The 18610-nt window shown below is 35.5% G+C and overlaps 2 protein-coding genes across 9 annotated transcripts in view; one reads left to right on the top strand and one right to left on the bottom strand.

Moving 5' to 3' along the window:
* Nucleotides 1-18610, bottom strand: part of LOC108906529 (band 3 anion transport protein) — a 90117-nt gene that overhangs the window by 5979 nt on the left and 65528 nt on the right. For all 8 annotated transcript variants that reach the window (XM_018709812.1, XM_018709815.2, XM_018709810.1 and 5 more), the window contains one exon: nucleotides 3030-3200. In XM_018709812.1, coding sequence (XP_018565328.1) covers nucleotides 3030-3200 — 171 coding nt within the window. The remainder of the gene's footprint in view (nucleotides 1-3029; nucleotides 3201-18610) is intronic.
* Nucleotides 6589-9273, top strand: LOC108906531 (septin-7). The gene is made up of 2 exons (XM_018709829.2): nucleotides 6589-6772; nucleotides 6833-9273. Exon 2 carries the CDS (start codon nucleotides 6991-6993, stop codon nucleotides 8803-8805), a length of 1815 nt encoding a protein of 604 aa, XP_018565345.1. The 5' UTR covers nucleotides 6589-6772; nucleotides 6833-6990; the 3' UTR covers nucleotides 8806-9273.

Below are 18610 nucleotides of genomic sequence, written 5' to 3'. Positions count from 1 at the left end.
ATAAAAAGGATACAAAAATTGCGTTAATTATTAATTACACAGGTCGATTGTTTCGGACATGTTTAAGCTTAATTTTTGTGTCATGAACACTGCTTTTTCCAAGTTTTTCCACTGTTTTTATCAACTAAAACAAGTCCTTTCCAAAATATGCCGTTTACAATTCGACTTGAGCTTAAATTCACCCCGTATATTACATACCTGACGGGTCATTATTGTTTTTGTCTAATTCGGGAATGTCCCAGGCCAATGTAACGCCTAACGTGCTGTGAAAATTACGTTTCGGCGACATTATTTTTGGTAAGGCAAGCGAGACCCATCAGAATTCGAATTATTTTTAAATTAGCTTTCCAAGTGGTTTCCGCAGAGGTATCGACCCGCAGTTATTATTTCCTTACTTTCCTTTATACGAAAGTTGCAAGACTGATTGGTTTTTAATGTAACGAACGACAGGCTCTACTTTATCTACAGGAAAATGTAATTAAATGAAATGCATTTCTTTGTTGTCGTAGTCGTTAGCGTCAACAAGTTTTAGATTTCTAACTGAAAATATGGAAGGCTGTGTTAAATAATCTTCCAGTTCACCTGATTTGAAGCCTCTAGACTCTAGACCCCCCTAGCCTACCTCTTTCTCTGCCAAAACGACCTATAATGATTTAATTCTAGTCATAATGAGACCTTCATCAGAGCTAAGCATGTCGAACCTTTGAAAATGCACTGTTCCATAATAATACTGTATTAATTTTCATTATTTTACACGCGCAGTAAATTTAACTGCTGTTCAATTAATTTATTATTCTTTAGGCACGCTTGGAAAAAACAGTTAAAAGTCGTGGACGAATTTTCTTGCAATAGTCGACACAAACGAGGAACGCAACTGCAAACAAATAATTATGGTATCCACAAGCTCAAATTAATTTCACAACAGTCGTTATCAATTTTATTTATAAATTTATTAATCCAAACATCGAAAGTACGACAAAAATATCTAATACGGTTTAATGTACTTCAATAATTGACAAAATAAATTTTCAAAACACGGTTAAAAATACGTTTCACTATTAATTCAAAGCTGAAAGAGTTGGTAAAAGTCAATAGCCACGGTAAAACTACTATTTCTAAATTTTACTTAGGATTGCTTGTTGTTTGACCCCGTTTGTCAAAATGTTTCAGAAACAATTTTTGAATTTGTTTGAATTAGATTCAAAATAATGTAAAATTAGGAGAGCTAATAATAAAATGTATATTACATTATTATTAATTTCGTTTTTATGGCGCTGCCGATACCATGAACCGTTAGAGAACGTTTTTTACCGCCCCATGCGCTTGCTTCTATGGACTTCCTCATTATATTTGTCATAATAACAGCAATTCTTAAGGAGGTCACACGTAACGCCAAAGTATGCGATATTATATTACTCAAAGCGAGATTTGCATCGTTATTATTGTATTATATATAGACACACGTTATTTTTCTTTAATTTTATACGGTTGCTGCGGCACTTAATTGTTTGTTTTCCTTTAATCTTGGGAATTAAAGACTTTAATTAACAAAGCTCGTTACGGACATGCTCCACAAGCCAGGAAAGAAAAAAAACTAGAATTAAATACGGTTTTCTTTTCTCAATGATTGATCCATGTGCGTTTTGTCGTTCTAGGGAGGTTGATAAATTATTTTGTGAAGCTGAGTCACAATTATTTGCAATCAAAATAACATTTACTCTATGTATGTAGTCGAATTGTCAAACTTTAGGCTGATTCACGGTGTGAAAACGAACTTCACGGGTCCGTATATAGTTTTGATCGCTTCGCGTCGATATTTTCCATTGAATGTGTTGCCCTCACTCAACCTACCCCAAAATAATCAATTTCGTGAGTCACAACAAACTCCCCCTTAATTTAAGGTTATTCAACCCACTATTTGGTGTTCCTACAACCCAAACACAGCCACTAGACTCTAGATTGTATCATAAGAGTTAAAAAAAATGATAAATGATTCATTAAAAGTTTGATTTTCAATCATTTTTTGCACAAAATTGCCACCGTCGGTCGACATTGTCGATAAATAAATTTTCTCATTTTCACACTAGAAGCTGAAGGAATATTCGTTTTCTAATAAAAACAGAAAAAAATAAGTATACGTTTATGTTTTGATTAGTAGATAACATCCTGTCCATTTCGTTCAAAAAAAAATTATTTATTTAATCGACTGTGAAGTTCGATTTTTCAGCAGTGACTTTCAGAGCTAGCGTTCCTCCGAGAGACTTCTTGTGTCACAACACGGCGGCCTTAAAAATAAACCAGAAACGAATGTGGCGCTGCTGGAATTCTGGAAGCCACATCGGTCCAAGTATAGACCGGGGGAATGTCGGTTCGTTACATTTGTTAGTAAACAAGCACAAAGAAGTTCACAATTTTATCAGCACCCTGGAATGTCTGCTGGGCGATTAAATTTTTTCCTTCGTGGAGCGTCTCGCCCTGATAGACGGCTCGTTTAGATGGTTGTAAAATGTAAACCGACTTATTTACACAAAGCTACGATAGGCAGCATCAGATACCCTATGAATGAACGTTCGGTGTTTACACAGAGGAATGTATTAATACGTATCTCGATCTACGCTTCTAGGCGTAAGCTGGAAATAATTTTGATAAACGGAAGTCAAGAACAACATAATCAAGTACCTAAAGGTTTGTTTACACTATATTTAAACTTTGACGCAACTATTCCTGATAAAAATAGGCTGAGAATTCATTTGAACTCATTTTCAAGTGGATGGCGAGATTAGGTGAGATCCCACTTCTGATTGGTGTGTTGAAAAAAATTGAAAACAACAAAATCGAATGTGGAAAGCCTTTCTCGCAGAGCAATCCCTAGCAGAGGTTTGTGTGTTATTAATATGCGTTGTTGAGGTTGTGTGTTGATTTAATTCTGTCTGTTGTTTTGACAAGAAATTTATTTGTATATTATTGTAAATATTGCAAAGATAAATGAATAAATTTTATGTACAACGTCTTATGCAATAAGTACTTACCGCCCGAAGTTCTCTCTGCGAAAAGAAGTGTTTCAAATGTGCCCTCAGGGGCACCATGAGTATAAGGAAGAACGGAAACGCTAGAGAGGCCTTGGTGGATTTCACTACCCACAATATCACCAGGCAGATGAGCTGGATGAAGGTGAAGAGGTGCATCTTCGCCGTTTTAACCTGAAACAAAAGACATTCATGAATTCAAGCTATTAAAAATAACAGTCGATTGGACATAGCCAATTGCAGAAAGAAGGGTGTCAAGGTCTAGTTATATTTCATTTACAATACATATTCTACTTAAAAAAATCGTTTACTATGCAAATGTATACAATAATACTTAATCAGAGAAAATTTCGTCGATTTTGTATTTTTTTCGTTTAAAACAACAATCCTGTACAGTTGATTATTCATCATTTTTGAAATCTTCGATTTTGTTAAGTATTTATTTATTTATTTGGATGCCCATTTTCAGTGGTGCGTTTTCACTCGACATGTTTAATTAAGACGCTAATGCAAACAGCCAAATATCTTTACGATGCAAGATAATGCGGTTTATGTAATATAAAATTTTTTACTGAAAAACGCAACCTGAACTGTACCAACTTATACAGATAGATCACATAAGAGTGCCTCAGCATTGACGTGCACCAATCGATGGCTCATTATCAATATTTGAACTACCTCGGGTATTAAAAACTGATAGGATATCGAAAGTCGTTTATCGCGTTGATAGAATGACACGTTTGTTTACTGCCAACAATAAAACTCTGAACGATATGAGGCTCACGTATTAATCTTTATAAATAGTAGCATTTTGTTGTAACAACAATGTGAAACCTGTTTTTATTTTATCACAATGCGCCGGACATAAGTATTTTATTTTTAATGGAGTCACTGGAGATTAAAGTTAACCGAGAACGAATAGAAAAGTGTGTAAATGCTGAGTGATATGAGTAAAATTATCACAAAAAAAAAACAAAGAAATTGTCTAACGTTTACGAGATAAATAATACCGATGTTTATTTTGGTTTTTCAAGGTTACGCGAATCCAAAATTAGAATTTGTTTGAGTCAAGTTATATTTTTTGTTCTACGTCACCTATCATCTCGCTTTACCAGTTAATGTGACAGTTATTTTAAGTTCTCGGCATATGGCGTTGAGGATATTTATAGAAATCATAAATTTGTGAATTATATTGTTCGTAACAGGAGGCATTTCTGTAATGCCAACCGCACACGTAACGATAAATCCTAAAGATTTATCCGCACAATTCAACTGTGCAGTTATTCGATGGGGAATCGTAACGCGATTTTGACTGAAAAAATTAAACAAATGACATCTAATATACAGAAATTATTAAATAATGCAGTTATTCAAAGAAATATCTGTTAATATTTCTTAGTTCCATACGAGAAGGGAGCTGTTTTCTTTACGTCATCAGTCTTTGTCAAAAGGATAATAGAACAGTAAGAATATAAGATGTTTCTTTGAATGATTACATCATATAACAATTTCATTGTATTAGATAAATGTTTTTGTAATAATTATATTTAGATTATCATTTTTAGTTTTAATTTTATTGATTATTGGTGCATTTGGCTCAAGGTTGCAGTTTTTTATGACCCAGCTATGCACGATCAATTTTTTTTACACAGAGCCCCGATTTTTTTTGTAAATATAACAATTTTTACTTTCAATTTTCTTTCCTTCAAATTTGACTCGTCGTTATTTATAAGACAGCGTTAAATGTTATTAGCACGTAGCATTTTCCAGATAAATGACAAAATATTAAACCATGTTTAGGTGGTTACTAAAATAAACCATATTTTCGTTAATTCTGAACATTCTCTATCTCGAAAACGAATTCTTTTGGTTATAATAAGGATAAAGTATTACAATGATGAACTGAATACACACAGAATGCCCATTTCCAAGAACCTGTTCTTTCCTAATTGGGAAAAGTTACCTATTACTCATCTCGTTCTTTATTAAAACATACCACTCGTAGAAACACGACTGGCCACTGTGCTGAATACCTAAATCGAAAAGTCTTTTGTGCCCAGTCCGTGTGGCAATTAAGGATACCTATTGGTCCAATTTTAAAAGGAATAAAACCAGTTTGCGGCATCACGAGCAGATACTGCATCTGAATGAAACTGTTTATCGCTCCGATTATTTTCTACAATGACTGGTTTTAATTATGTCCCTAACGCTAAAATTATTCTCATTTTCCATGGTTTCCATACGCCACGGACAGATACGTTCATTTGCATGAAAATACCTGGTGCACGTGCAATCGCAACGATCGTCCATGCGGAACGTGTCCCATTTTGAAAAATACGATCGGCTAACTGGAAATGTGCGTGTCCTCATTATCGATTCGCCAAAGAGCCGCGCAAGGGCAACGCGATCCTTCTCTACCCGGCGTATTTGTAACTACCGGGAGAGGAGTTGAGGAGAGTGACGAACGCGTTCAATATTTGTCTGGCCGGATGTATCGGAGAACCCCCCACCAACGCACCGGGCTCCTTGGCTACTTGTAGCACGGGAGACTATACGGAAACTGTGTCAGTGACCGATATTTCAGAATATACAGGCTGAATTATTGAAACAATTTGCTATAGCGGAAGTTTATGCGTCTGTTGCAAGTAATTCAATAAATATAGTATGTAAATATTTAATAATTAAGTTTTTTTGATAAACAATCGGTTTTGATTTGGTAATATCAATTTTTTAAATATAATACAGTTTTTTTTAATACTGACTTGAAAAATATTCGTATAATATAGTAATTTTCCTATACATCTATTTTGTTTGAGTTTGGAACATATTTTTTGGAAATTTTAAATATTTCGTAGACTATTTGTAATAAGTTGAAGTGCCGGAAGCTAATAACTTTTAATATTTAGAACCTTGTGTTGTTCTTAAAACAACTCGCATTCAAAATGACATAATTGCAATTGAATCGATAATTTAAATAGAAAATAACGCATAAAATTGAGATAAGAAATTCAAGGTTTTTGTAATTACCACTTTATAAATTAAAAAATTAGTTTGGCAAATGTCGTTACACCCTTAAGATGTTAATAAAGTTTCTAGTCATCAAAATTCTCGAATAATATGATTTTAATTGGTATTTTGAGTGTAAAACTGATGGTTTCCTCCAATTCCCTTCAATTATCGAAAATACCGTAGCGACCTCTAGCGGAGGATTCGGAATCATTAAATTTATAGCTGCCCACTTAAAAGACCGGTGCAGAAAAATCACTAACGGTTATATCACCTTTTCTCCCTTACATAAACGTTGAAAAACGAGTTGAGTCGCATCCGATATAAACGATTCCATTAATTTGACTTTACAGTTTGAATTATCGCATTAGATTATAAGTAGATACCGTTGATTTATTGCTAGCTATAAAGTAAATTCGGCATTGAAGATAAATTCGTCCTTTTAAACTCACGATAACATTAAATAAATTTACAGTATTAACTTTATTCTATCCAAGTCAAGTTTCACATAAAATTCGCCAATATTTCCGGGCGATCTCCCGTACTACGTGTCAGTCGGCTCGTACTCCGAGGCGCAAAGCGGTGGAGGGGCGGCGCGACAAGTTTCGCCATCTGGGTTCAACAAGCGTACCACAAGTTTAACGAATCCGGTGGTAAGTGTACCGAACTGACCTGCATCTCTCGTTGTTCAGTCGTAAAATGAAGTAAAAGACCGTCCTGTGAGTGTGTTAAATCGATTGGTAAGTACCCGGGGCTCCGCCGTCGAGCTTTTAATTGATGATTCCTCTGTGTTTTTCCAGACTCAAACGCTCAGACGCTTCGGGCGTGGCTGACCAGATAAACATTACTCATCATCACCCGGTGCTCAAAGTGACAGTTGAATGTGGGAAAGCTAGAATCATACCTGTCAGTTAAACAACAATGTCCGCGTAGACGTGTGCACCTAGTTCTTGCAACAATGAGTGCCAATAATGTGAATGCTCAAGTCCCTACCACTCAAGCAACTGCCACAATCAAGTCCAGACCAAACATCATGCCCAGTAGTTACTTGTATACTTCGAGCAGCGCGCTTTTGAACCGCAATTCGGAAAATAAGCCCACTCCGCCACCCACACTACCCAAGTACACATCCAGCTTCAATGCGGGCAGTGGGTTGAATCGAGACAGAGATAAGGACAGCATCGGGGGCTCCTACAGGCTGTCTAGCCTGGATCGGTTAGCCATGAGGCAGAAGTTCATGGATCAGCAGAACAACCCCTCGAGTACACCGAATGGCACACCCCAGACCAACGGAAGCGAAAGCACCACTACGATTCAAAGCAAGAGGGAAATGTTTTTCACATCGACAGAGTCCGCAAATGCTCTGAATAAGGATACAAATCGATTGAATAAAACCCCATCGCTGGATAAACCGCCAGAGCCTCCTGTCAAGCCCACATCACCAGAGTCGGCCAAGGAGGATACTAGTAAGGAATCCACGCCCGAAATTGTCAAGGAAAGGCCAAAACCTAAGGAGCTGGACGGCTACGTTGGATTTGCTAATCTGCCTAACCAGGTATACCGTAAAGCGGTGAAAAAAGGTTTCGAGTTCACTTTGATGGTCGTCGGTGAATCGGGCCTTGGCAAATCGACTCTGATAAATTCCATGTTTCTAACCGACATATACAATTCCTCCGACTACCCCGGACCAACACAGAGACTTAAAAAGACTGTGGCCGTTGAAACAACTAGAGTGTTGCTGAAAGAGAACGGTGTCAATTTATTGTTGACAATGGTGGATACGCCTGGCTTCGGAGACGCCGTCGACAATAGCAATTGTTGGACTCCCATAATAGAGTTTATAGAGAGCAAGTACGAGGACTATTTAAACTCGGAAGCGAGGGTGACGAGGAAAATAACCCCGGACCAACGCGTCCACTGCTGTTTGTATTTTATCCAGCCCTCCGGACACGGTCTGAAATCCCTAGATATAGAGTTCATGAAACGGTTATGTGATAAAGTGAATATTATCCCGGTCATAGCAAAGGCCGATACCCTTACGGCAGACGAGTGCGCCCTGTTTAAAAAACAGATTCTGAACGAGATCGCTCAGCATAAAATCAAGATTTATGAATTCCCCGATACCTCTGAGGAAGACGAGGAGCATAAATTAAACAAATCACTGAAGGACAGAGTCCCGTTCGCGGTCGTAGGCTCAAATACCGTCATAGAAGTAGAAGGTAAGAAAGTTAGGGGACGAAAATACCCCTGGGGTATCGCCGAGGTGGAAAACCTAGAACACTGCGACTTCATAGCTCTGAGAAACATGGTGATCCGCACCCACCTCCAGGACCTGAAGGATGTTACGAATAACGTGCACTACGAGAATTATCGGTGTCGAAAGTTGGCCGGACTGGGGGCGGACGGCAAGCCCACCAGAATATCCAACAAAAACCCACTGGCCCAGATGGACGAGGAGAAACGGGAGCACGACCTGAAGATGAAGAAAATGGAGGCGGAAATGGAGCAAGTGTTCGAGATGAAAGTAAGGGAGAAGAAGCAGAAGCTCAAGGACAGCGAGGCAGAATTGACAAGAAGGCACGAGGCTACAAAGAAATCCCTGGAGCAGCAAGCGAAAGAGCTGGAGGAGAAACGTCGACAGTTCGAGCTGGAGAAAGAGTCCTGGGAGAAGGAGAACCAGGTGACCGTGGAGGAGCTGCGGAGACGTTCCTTGGAGGGCAGCCGGGAGACTGTCGATGGCAAGAAGGAGAAGAAAAAGAAGGGACTTTTCTAACAGTCAATGGAGAACTTCTGGTGAAGTGTGTAAAGTTTTCATGGTATAATTTATTAATTTCTAAGCAGGATAAATGGCGTAAATCAAGTTTTTCCACACAGTATAGTGAGATATTTAAGGAAACCGCAATAGAGAAACCAGAAAATTGTTTAAACTGCCATCAACGTGAATAATAGCGTAAGTGTTATATCTACTTGCCGATTTGAAATATTTTTTACCATGATAGACGCGAGCTGTATGTTAGAATATATATTACATAAATTTAAAGTACTTGAAAAATGAATTATATTATATATAATTAAATGGGATTTTATTTATAACTTATGAGAAATAGATGAATATTCGATGAAATCCAGTGTCTTTACATGACATTTTGCTTCGACGCAATGTGCCATTATTTTTTATTATTATTTTTATTCTATCGTAATGAATGTAAAATTGTGAAAAATAAAAACCTTTTTAAAAATATATTTATTTTCATCCCAGTGTGGCTTTTCAATTTCATCACCCGGCCAAAGGGCTCGTTAACCTCACGACGTGCCAGGAATGCTTTTATTAGTGTTATCTTTGACTCCAAGTACGTTAATGGTAAGAAAACATTAGAATTAACAGCCCGTGTATTGGATTTAAATAGTTTACATAAATTTCAGAGAATTGGAGTACTAAAAACATGTATGAATTGCAAATAGAACTTGTAGTTTAGTCAAAATTTTAATGGAAAAATTTTTTCATGTTGAACTGTTTGAATTTGTTACTTTTATTTGTATTAGTAGATAAGAAATATATTTAACAGTCAATATTGAAATACACAATTAAGTTTGTTTTCCAAATTCCAAAAATTAAAACAATACGCAAGAATCCGAGTTAGAATCTTTCCGTGACTTCCTTGACGATAACCTACTTTTTGAGTCGATAACAACATTCAACTTCTGCCGTAATCACTAACCGTGACTATAAGACAATAGTCAATTATTTCTCTATTGTAAAGAAACAATTTTATAAGCATGTTACACTAAATATAGTAATCTGCCTTCATATTTTTTTAAATTAAAACTTGATTGATAAAAAATTAAATTTTCTATCGAGATCTAAAAAAACTAAAAGGAGTGGATAATCGTCTACCAAACTTAATATTTTACAAAATATTTATAGCGTTAATTATAAATACCACACTGTATTTCTTCCATTTATGTCGCATAATTAAAATGCATGATGGATACTAATCTAGGTTGCCTAGTTCCTCGATACCTTTTACGTATTTAGAAGCCACCATATTATACTTTAACAATACAGTTATTAGTTGCACCACCTAATAATTAATTATTTCAAACTACAATTAACCTTGTAAAATTTTCAATTATGTATCCTACTGATAAGCTGAATACGTTTTATTATATTTGATTCTCTGTGGGCCATATATTCTCTGTTAGACTGATAAGGTCGAGGATAATGTTGTTTGACATATATTCCGGTGATATGGCTGTTATTGAATTTTAAGCTTATTAGATCCTAATTTAATTTAGGTAGCAATCGATAAACTCAAACTCCACACACCTTTGACTTTAATGCACAGTAATAAAACAAAGGAATACTAAATTGTAAAAAAAAAGAAGGAAACCCTCATTACAAAATAAACAAGCTCTGTTCCAGGGCTAACTTGGAACATATGTCAAAGTAAATATTGTATAAATAACCAAAATCGTATTTAACTGTACAATGCAATGAATTATAAACAAGTACTAGAAATTGCGAAATAATTTTGTACCCAGTTAATTTTTAGTCCTGCTCATAAAATCGTTTATGTGTGTTAGTCCAAGTATCTGCATATAAAATGCTGTATTACTCTGGTATAATTGCCTGCATACAACTCATTTCGTTTTGTTTTTGTTTGGAGTAAATATTTAGCTCTGGCTGTTTGTTGCAAATGGAAGAAAAATAACAAACGTCTATTTTGTTTACAAGCGGATTTTAGAATGAAATTCTATTTTCCAGATACTTAAATGCTACAGAAGGTCTAGAAAAATAAATACATACAAAATTGTGTTAAAGATGGGCGGTAGAAAATGTCAACAAATTTTTTGCCCAACTTTTGATTCTAATTTTACCATGTGACAACAAAAAAACAGTCCATGTCGAATTATATCTATTTTGGGACAAATCGCAATTGAATTACGTGAATTTTTAAATTGCCAAACATTCCAACTTTCGATTTTAAATTCTACACTTTTTTTCACAATGCTGTAACAACTGAAGGCGAGCGTAGATTGAAATTACAACTGGCTGACTAAACTAATTGCAAAATCTCAATAAGTGCAAAAAATTATAAGTACTTCGCGAACAAATAATGTAAGTCATGATCAAAAAATAGTTTCTGATGTTCGGATTTTGTTCACGAATATGAAGCGCGAAAAAAAATTATCGGTTTTGGAATGTAGGGTAGATATTTCCTTATCAGTTGTAAATGGCTTACTATTACTGACAAATAATGAAAACAGAAGGTATTATGGGTTAAGGTTATATGTTATTTGATGATTTTCTGTTCTATAAAACTATAATAAACATTTCTAAACGGAAAAAAAATACAGACAAATATTAAACCTAACATTTTCTTTGAAACGCGATTTCTCGCTGTTACTATCGTTTGCATAATAATGAATGAATGAATGCAAATTGCAAATCCATACTCGCTTACACGCTGCAAAAATTAAAAGTTAAACAACAATAGTTCAAATGTATCATCAAGAAACAAAATGAAACATAACCCCGATAAAAAACCATTCTTATCGCCTTATCAGCTGTATATTTTTTCATCAAGCCTACGTCATTCGCTAATGGAACATATGTAGAGACTGTAAATGCGACGTTTCCTTGTCTAATGTTTACAAACAAGTTCTGCAAAGCTAATCTAGCTTCTCGTTAGGTATTCATCATGTAAAAAGGGTTTTATCTGGGCTTCGTCACCTCATGACTAATTCCAGTCATGTCTAATTACAAATTTTTCGGCATCTAGTGCATGACGGTACTGCCAAATCTTCACGCGTAGATAAGTGATTATGGAATATATTTTCGCTTGACAGTGCAGCACTCCTATAAAGACGCCATATCAGATAGAATTGTCGGTGATTACCACATCGAAGACATATTACTGAAAATATACCCAGTTTTTTTATTAGATAAATGTTTTATATTTTGGAGGCGTTAGAACTGAAACTGAGAGGTTTCAATATAGTTTGTTGGGTTTAAATTCAAACAGCTGAGATTAAAATTGTCAAGCGACAAAAGAATTAAAATCAATGAAACATTTCGTCGTACTGTTATGATTTAAAAAGTTTAGTATGGATTCCAATACGTTTTACAGATGAGAGCGAATTTATCTCTTATCTAGATTTTGCCTTAATACGGTAGACTTCTGCCTGCCAAAGATTAGTCGTTTAGTAATTTGATATACTGCATTTTGGATAAAATAATTAGGCCTTAGCGTACTGTTTCATTGTGTTTACTACCTAATAGGTTAAGATAAGTTTTAATAAACACACGTGGGACATAACCTAATTAATATAAATATATTAATTACTTTTTAAATACATTTTAATGCTTCATTTTGTCGTCTGTTTTATTTCCAACGTTTTTGTCAGTTAAAACGCATTTAACACTTTTATAGATCTTTGCGTTAGCATTTTCTCTGCCTCTACCCCAGTCAACGACGTAACTTAAATCAGTCGCCCCCCAATTTAACCCTTTCTATCCAGGAATTGCGTAGTAGTTTAGTATTTTCCTCTCTATCCAGGCGAATAGACTCGAGCCCGTTTGTTGTCGCTTGAATGAGTCCCGAGGCAACAAACAGGCGCGGTACACAATGAAAGACCCATTGAAGAACAACACTCATCATGTTCAGAAGAGTGGGCAGCATTGTTGGGACTCGTAGGAAGAACCACATTTGTGAATAGGGGGCACTTAGATGGGCCTTTTCTTTCTAAGTATGTCGTCGTGCCGACCCAATTTTTTAATCCGATAAAATTAAGATGGCATGCGAGTAGATGCATACATGCTTGCTTGCTGTTTAAAAGGATTACTGTTTGTGTCAGGTTTTCTGCTTAACCCTCTTGTGTCTCTTTGTTTCGCAGAGCTAAAATTTATTAACCCCCTTAGAGGGTTTGTGTGTGGAAGCTTTAGTAGGTTGTATCCCTGAGGATCTTCACAGTAGGGAGAACAAAGCCTGAGAAATTTACGTCAGTTTTGATTTTTTAAAATTATTGCTATTTTTTGATCAGTTAACAATAAATGGTAAGAATTCATTACTTGTATACAGGGTGTTCGGAAATAGCGGTACTTCACTTCGAGGGTAGAGTTGTCGGTTCAAAATAAGACAAAAATTTCATATAAACATGGGTCCGCAAATCCACCCTACGGGAGGTAGACGCGTTCGAAGATGACCTTAAATAAATGGGTTTTTGCCAATAACTCTAAATGAAAATATCAAATATCTCATCTGACAGTTGAATCTGTCTTGAAAATCATTTTTTTTTTCTACATACCTCGTACGTGTTTCATTTCTTTTCCATCTATTATTTCCACACGACGGAGTGTCGGTGTGCACGATTCAAATTAAATTGTTGCCCGCCTATTACACAAGCTTCTTTAATATGCCGGCGGCGGCACAAATAGAAATTCGTACCTAATATATATTCGCAGCGCCTGTGGCGACTGCACAACCATATGAAGATATTTTCCATCGATTTATCATTCCATTAAGGCGACGCATGTGGGCAGCCTTATTATAGGAATCGGGTTCGACAACACATATTTGTATAAAAATAGCGTCGTGTTATTTATCCTTAACTGGAGCCGCGATAAATCCGTCGGCTGGTTCAAGGGTTTATCTGGAGGGTTATAAAAATCTGGTGCAATTGCAATAAAGCGCTCTTACGAGCGCCAGCGGGCCGTTTCGGATCCTGGATCTTCATTAATTGGCAGTAAATTTAGAAGTGTTAAGAGCAACGAGTAGTCTATTAACCGTTATGATCTTGCGACCCTGTTTGAAACGTCCATATTGGCACTGGTGCTCGTAGAAGTATATACAGGGTGTTTCAGGATTAAGTCGACAAATTTTAAGATAAAAAAATAAGAATAAAATCAAGTATAAATTTTTTTCCAGACACGCTTCATTTTCGAAATATAGGGCGTCAAAGATTTTTTTAAAAATTCGAATTTTTTAAATAACTTCTAAATGAAGAACGAAGATGAAGAAGAATGAAGATGAGATGAGAATTTAAGCCGAATTTGGCATGACACATCTTATAAGATACCATTTTTCCATATAAGTAGAAGTCCCGCAAGCAACCAGTGGTGGAGTTATGGGGATTCAGACTCATTAAATTATAAAAAAATAATAATACGGCCTTATTGAAAATAAAAAATGATCCAGAAGCACCCTTCCTAAAAATCAATTTTGCCATGAAACTATAAGAGTTAGGAAAAAAGTGAATGTACAATTTTTGTCAATAACAAACTGTTCTATCTAAAAACAAGCATCATTTTTTATTTGTTATTTGAAGAAGATGTGTCAAGCCAAATTTGGCTTAAATAGCCTTCTTCGTTTATTTAAAAAATTCGAATTTTTTAAAAAATCTTTAACGCCCTATATTTTGAAAATGACGCGTCTCTGGAAAAAAATTATACTTGATTTTTTTCTTATTTTTTTATGAGGAATATCTCCTTAAACTTTGTCGACTTAATCCTGAAACACCCTGTATATTAATGATTACCGTATTTTGTATTTATTTTAATAGTTTGTATTTAGAATATTGCAATCGGGTCTCGGAAATTTTGTTTGCGGAAAGTTTGCTTGTACAAAGCAGATGCGAAATTAAGTCTGTGATTACGGACGGGAAAAATAGCCGCAGAATTAAATTTTACTTCCTCTGGAGATAATCGGTAGAGTGATAGATATTATTTGTTTTATTTCATATTTCATAACTACGTTTCTAATTATGATGTTTTCTTCACTTTATTTTAATATCGAAACTTTAAGAAGAGAAGAACTACTAAATAGCAAGACACAAAGTCAGAGTACCTGTGTTTTATATTACTTTGTATCGAAAATACTCTGCTTTGTACCATAAAATTACTAAAAATTGCAGCTTCATTAGATTTGCACACAGAAAATGTGGAAATCAAGGTTTGGTATTAGTAAAATAAATAGCGCCCCAAAAGAAATCACTGCACATTTGAAACTGCCGCTTCCGAAAGACTGTATGAGCCACCGTTTCCACGTTATTCAGCGATGACAGACATTGCTTCTGTCAAAAGACATGGGGTTCAGTGGTGGAGGGAATAAAGGGAACATTGACAGTTTGAGCTGTGAAATTTATTCATTACAATCCAGTAAGTAACTCTAAAGGCCATCAACTCATACCGGATCGAACTTAGACCAGTCTGGAGTTGTTTGGGTACTTTGGCGAAAGCTGTTTTACTGACAAACAAGATTTTTATTCGGGCGTTCAATTTCGCGTCAACATTTCCCGCGGCCGCGAAAGGTGAAATAATAACAAGAAAGTGACGACAGTAAACGAACTGATGAATACTTAGATAAGAGAATACTGCATCAACATGCTCGGCACTATCGGCTCAACCTTGGTACGCAGAGTTATGCCTTTTAATGGACGTTAACTGCATGAAAATCTCGATTTAAAAAATTCGGTTGGGTTTATTTAAAAATACGATGGCTAGCGTTGGAAAAATATTACACGGATTTCCAAGTAACTCCGTTATACGTGTGTGGGCCGAATTTGATTACATAATTTGTTTGGATGGTCTGGTCATTTCCCTAAATTAATTTGTAGTATAATTCACTCAAAACGCTGTGACATATGGAAATATCCAACATACAGTGTCTCTGCAGGCAACAATTCTTGGCAGGATTTTCTTTTTTCTCACTACTTAGTGAAGTGAGATACGACAAAATGTCATTAAAGAAGGTTTCTTTGAATCACAGAAGGCCTCTTTTGAACACTAATAGTTTTTCTTTCCTACAGAAGTCGTTCATCTGTCCAAGGACACACTGTATATTACTTTTACTCGATTCCCGCAAAAATGAACATATTCCCATAAAGGTCAAGTTAACAGAATCATGGGAGTGGCGTTGTGTCTGTATGCTAAATAAACAATGACGTTAATTTATAACTATTAATTGCGAATAAAGATAACATTTTAAACATCCAATTTTGAGTCACTTATTTACTTAATTATCTCATTTATGAAATTTACAATATTAAATTACCCCTGACAAATCTCGATGCGAGAGCTGGCATTGCATAGACCTTAACCTTGAGAATTATTGAATATATAAATATACAAAGCGACTGCCTCATTATTCTTACTAATAGACGTTATTATAATCCGTTATTATCCATTTCCAAACACATTGTTGTAATATTTCAACAGAGTTACATATTATTCGAGACAGTAAGTAAATCAGAAGAGTATCCAGCTTGCTCACACAAAAAATTGTGTTTGCTTTTTTTTATTCGAAATTAGCACCAATCAAGTGCATTATTTGCAGTTTTGTGGAAAATATAATTTCCAAATCAATTTTTAGGGTCTACTTAAAACTATTGAATTTCATTTGTTTTTACTTTGGATGCACGTTACTGTTCGCCTATAAATCAGGTCACCCTGTATATTCCAAGAATTTAAACAGTCGGGAGGGGAAATTGTCGGTTGTAAAACTAAATTATTTTCATTTGAAAAACAAATACGACAGTAAAACAACAATGAGAACAGAATACCTGTTAAAATATTTGTCTTACATTTGTCACAATACTCACTGTGATTATTCATCATTTTATTTCTAAAATTTCATGTAAACCATGAAACTAACGAGGCGGAGGAAAGCATTGCAATAATTTGTTTGCTTTGTCCCGATAACAGTGCAATTCACTATTAACAGGGCATTAACAAACACCGACCTATTGACCCAGCTGTCAATTATGACCAGTCTATAACTGGACGAGTGAATGAACTTTTTATGGCGCCCGTAGGAAGTAATACCACAATTAAATAATGGAATAACGCGTGGAGAGACATAATTGTTTTTTTTTTTACAGTTTAGTGGTCCCGTTTATTTTCGGAACTGTTTAATTAGCGCCAAAATTATTATGACACGAATTATTATTAAAATATCTTACTTCCAAAAAATTTTATTTCATTAAAATCAATTTTATTTCAATATTTCACGTTCCTGTTATAACGAGCGTTCAAATAAAAACGTGGTCGAAGTTGGCTCTGACACATTGGACGTAGGGAGTAGCTTATAGCGACCAACTTAACCTCATTTCTCAACGAGCAGTATAGCAGCTGTCAGTTTCAATAACGTTAATGACTATATAACTTTATTTTAAAGAATAATCGTGATAACAATAACAAACAATTAAAGCAGCTGCTGAAAGTGTCCCCCTCCTTGTTCCAAGCACTTTTCACACCTGTTCCTCAAAGAATTAAAGACATTTTCTAAGATGCTCGGGGTATTGTTAATTTCACGAATCTTGTCTATAAGTCGAGCCTGCAGATGGTTTAAATCAGGAATAGGCAGTTCAAAAATAGTGTTTTTAAGGTAAGGCCACAAAAAGAAATCACACGGCGTAATATCACATGACCTCGGTGGAAATTCATGTTCAGCATTGAGACTTATTAGTCGATTTTGGAAAACTTCCCTCAACATATTCATCGTCTCGCCTGCCGTATGTGCCCTTGTGCCATCTTGTTGAAAGTAAAAGTTTGTAATTTCGTTTTCTTCCAGCTGGTTAACAAAAGGAGCGATAATTTCTTCTCTATACCTTTGCGCAGTAAGAGTACCATTAAAAAAAAATAGGTCCATAAATCCTCCTTCGATTGAGAGCACACCAAACTCCAATTTTTTGAGCGTGTAGAGGGCCCTCGACAAAAAAGTTATCTTGTTTTTCAGAAGACCACATTCTCATATTCTGTGAGTTTACGTAACCACTTAAATGAAACCAGACTTCATCAGAAAAAAAGGTGATATTATGAAGTTCACCGTAGTTGTTTAAAAACCATTCACAAAATACAGCCCGTCGCGGAAAATCAACTTCATGAAGTTCTTGCTGACAAGTTAAACGATAGGAGAACAAACGCAAATCATTTTTTAACACTGTATGGCAGGTACCGACTGATACTCCCACCATTTGTGATAAAACACGTACAGAAGTTCTTGGCGCATTTTCCATTATTTGTTGGACATTTTCTTTTAATTCTTCAGTCCGCTTTTTAGGTCGGCCGCTTCCTTCTTTTCTTGTTACACTGCCCGTTTCACGAAAAACATTAACACAACGCTGAACTGCACTTTGAAAAATTTTGTACTCAACAACGCCGGGAAATTGATTTTGAAATTCCATGAAACATTCCTGAATAGAATACTTCCATATTCCATCAATCTTGCGTCCATTTCTAAAGTAGGACTCTATGATAAACACTTTTTGTTCTTGAGAAAACATCACTTTAAACGCTTTTTAAAACGGAAATATTCAAATTGATAGCGGCGATGACGTTTAAGTTCATTTGCTATACGCTACGCCCTACGTCCAAATTTTCAGAACCAACTTGACCACGTTTTTATTTGAACGCTCGTTACATTCCATTCTTCTATCCATTCAAATTTGCAATATAAATAAAACAGCAATTAAATATTAAATAACTCGCGATAACTCGTATGTGTCATAAATAATAGCGTTACATTTTTGTCTAACGTTTCACATTACCTTGAATCGCCGCTAAATACTTATTTATTTTT

The sequence above is a fragment of the Anoplophora glabripennis genome, unplaced genomic scaffold, assembly GCF_000390285.2.
Source record: "Anoplophora glabripennis isolate ALB-LARVAE unplaced genomic scaffold, Agla_2.0 scaffold116, whole genome shotgun sequence".
NCBI classification, from domain to species: Eukaryota; Metazoa; Arthropoda; class Insecta; order Coleoptera; family Cerambycidae; genus Anoplophora; species Anoplophora glabripennis.
The sequence above is the reverse complement of the archived record's forward strand: the minus strand, read 5'-3'. Positions and strand labels throughout refer to the sequence as shown.

Excerpts from the sequence above, each read along its gene's own strand:
- LOC108906531 (XM_018709829.2), top strand. The coding sequence starts at position 6,991 with ATGAGTGCCAATAATGTGAATGCTCAAGTCCCTACCACTCAAGCAACT.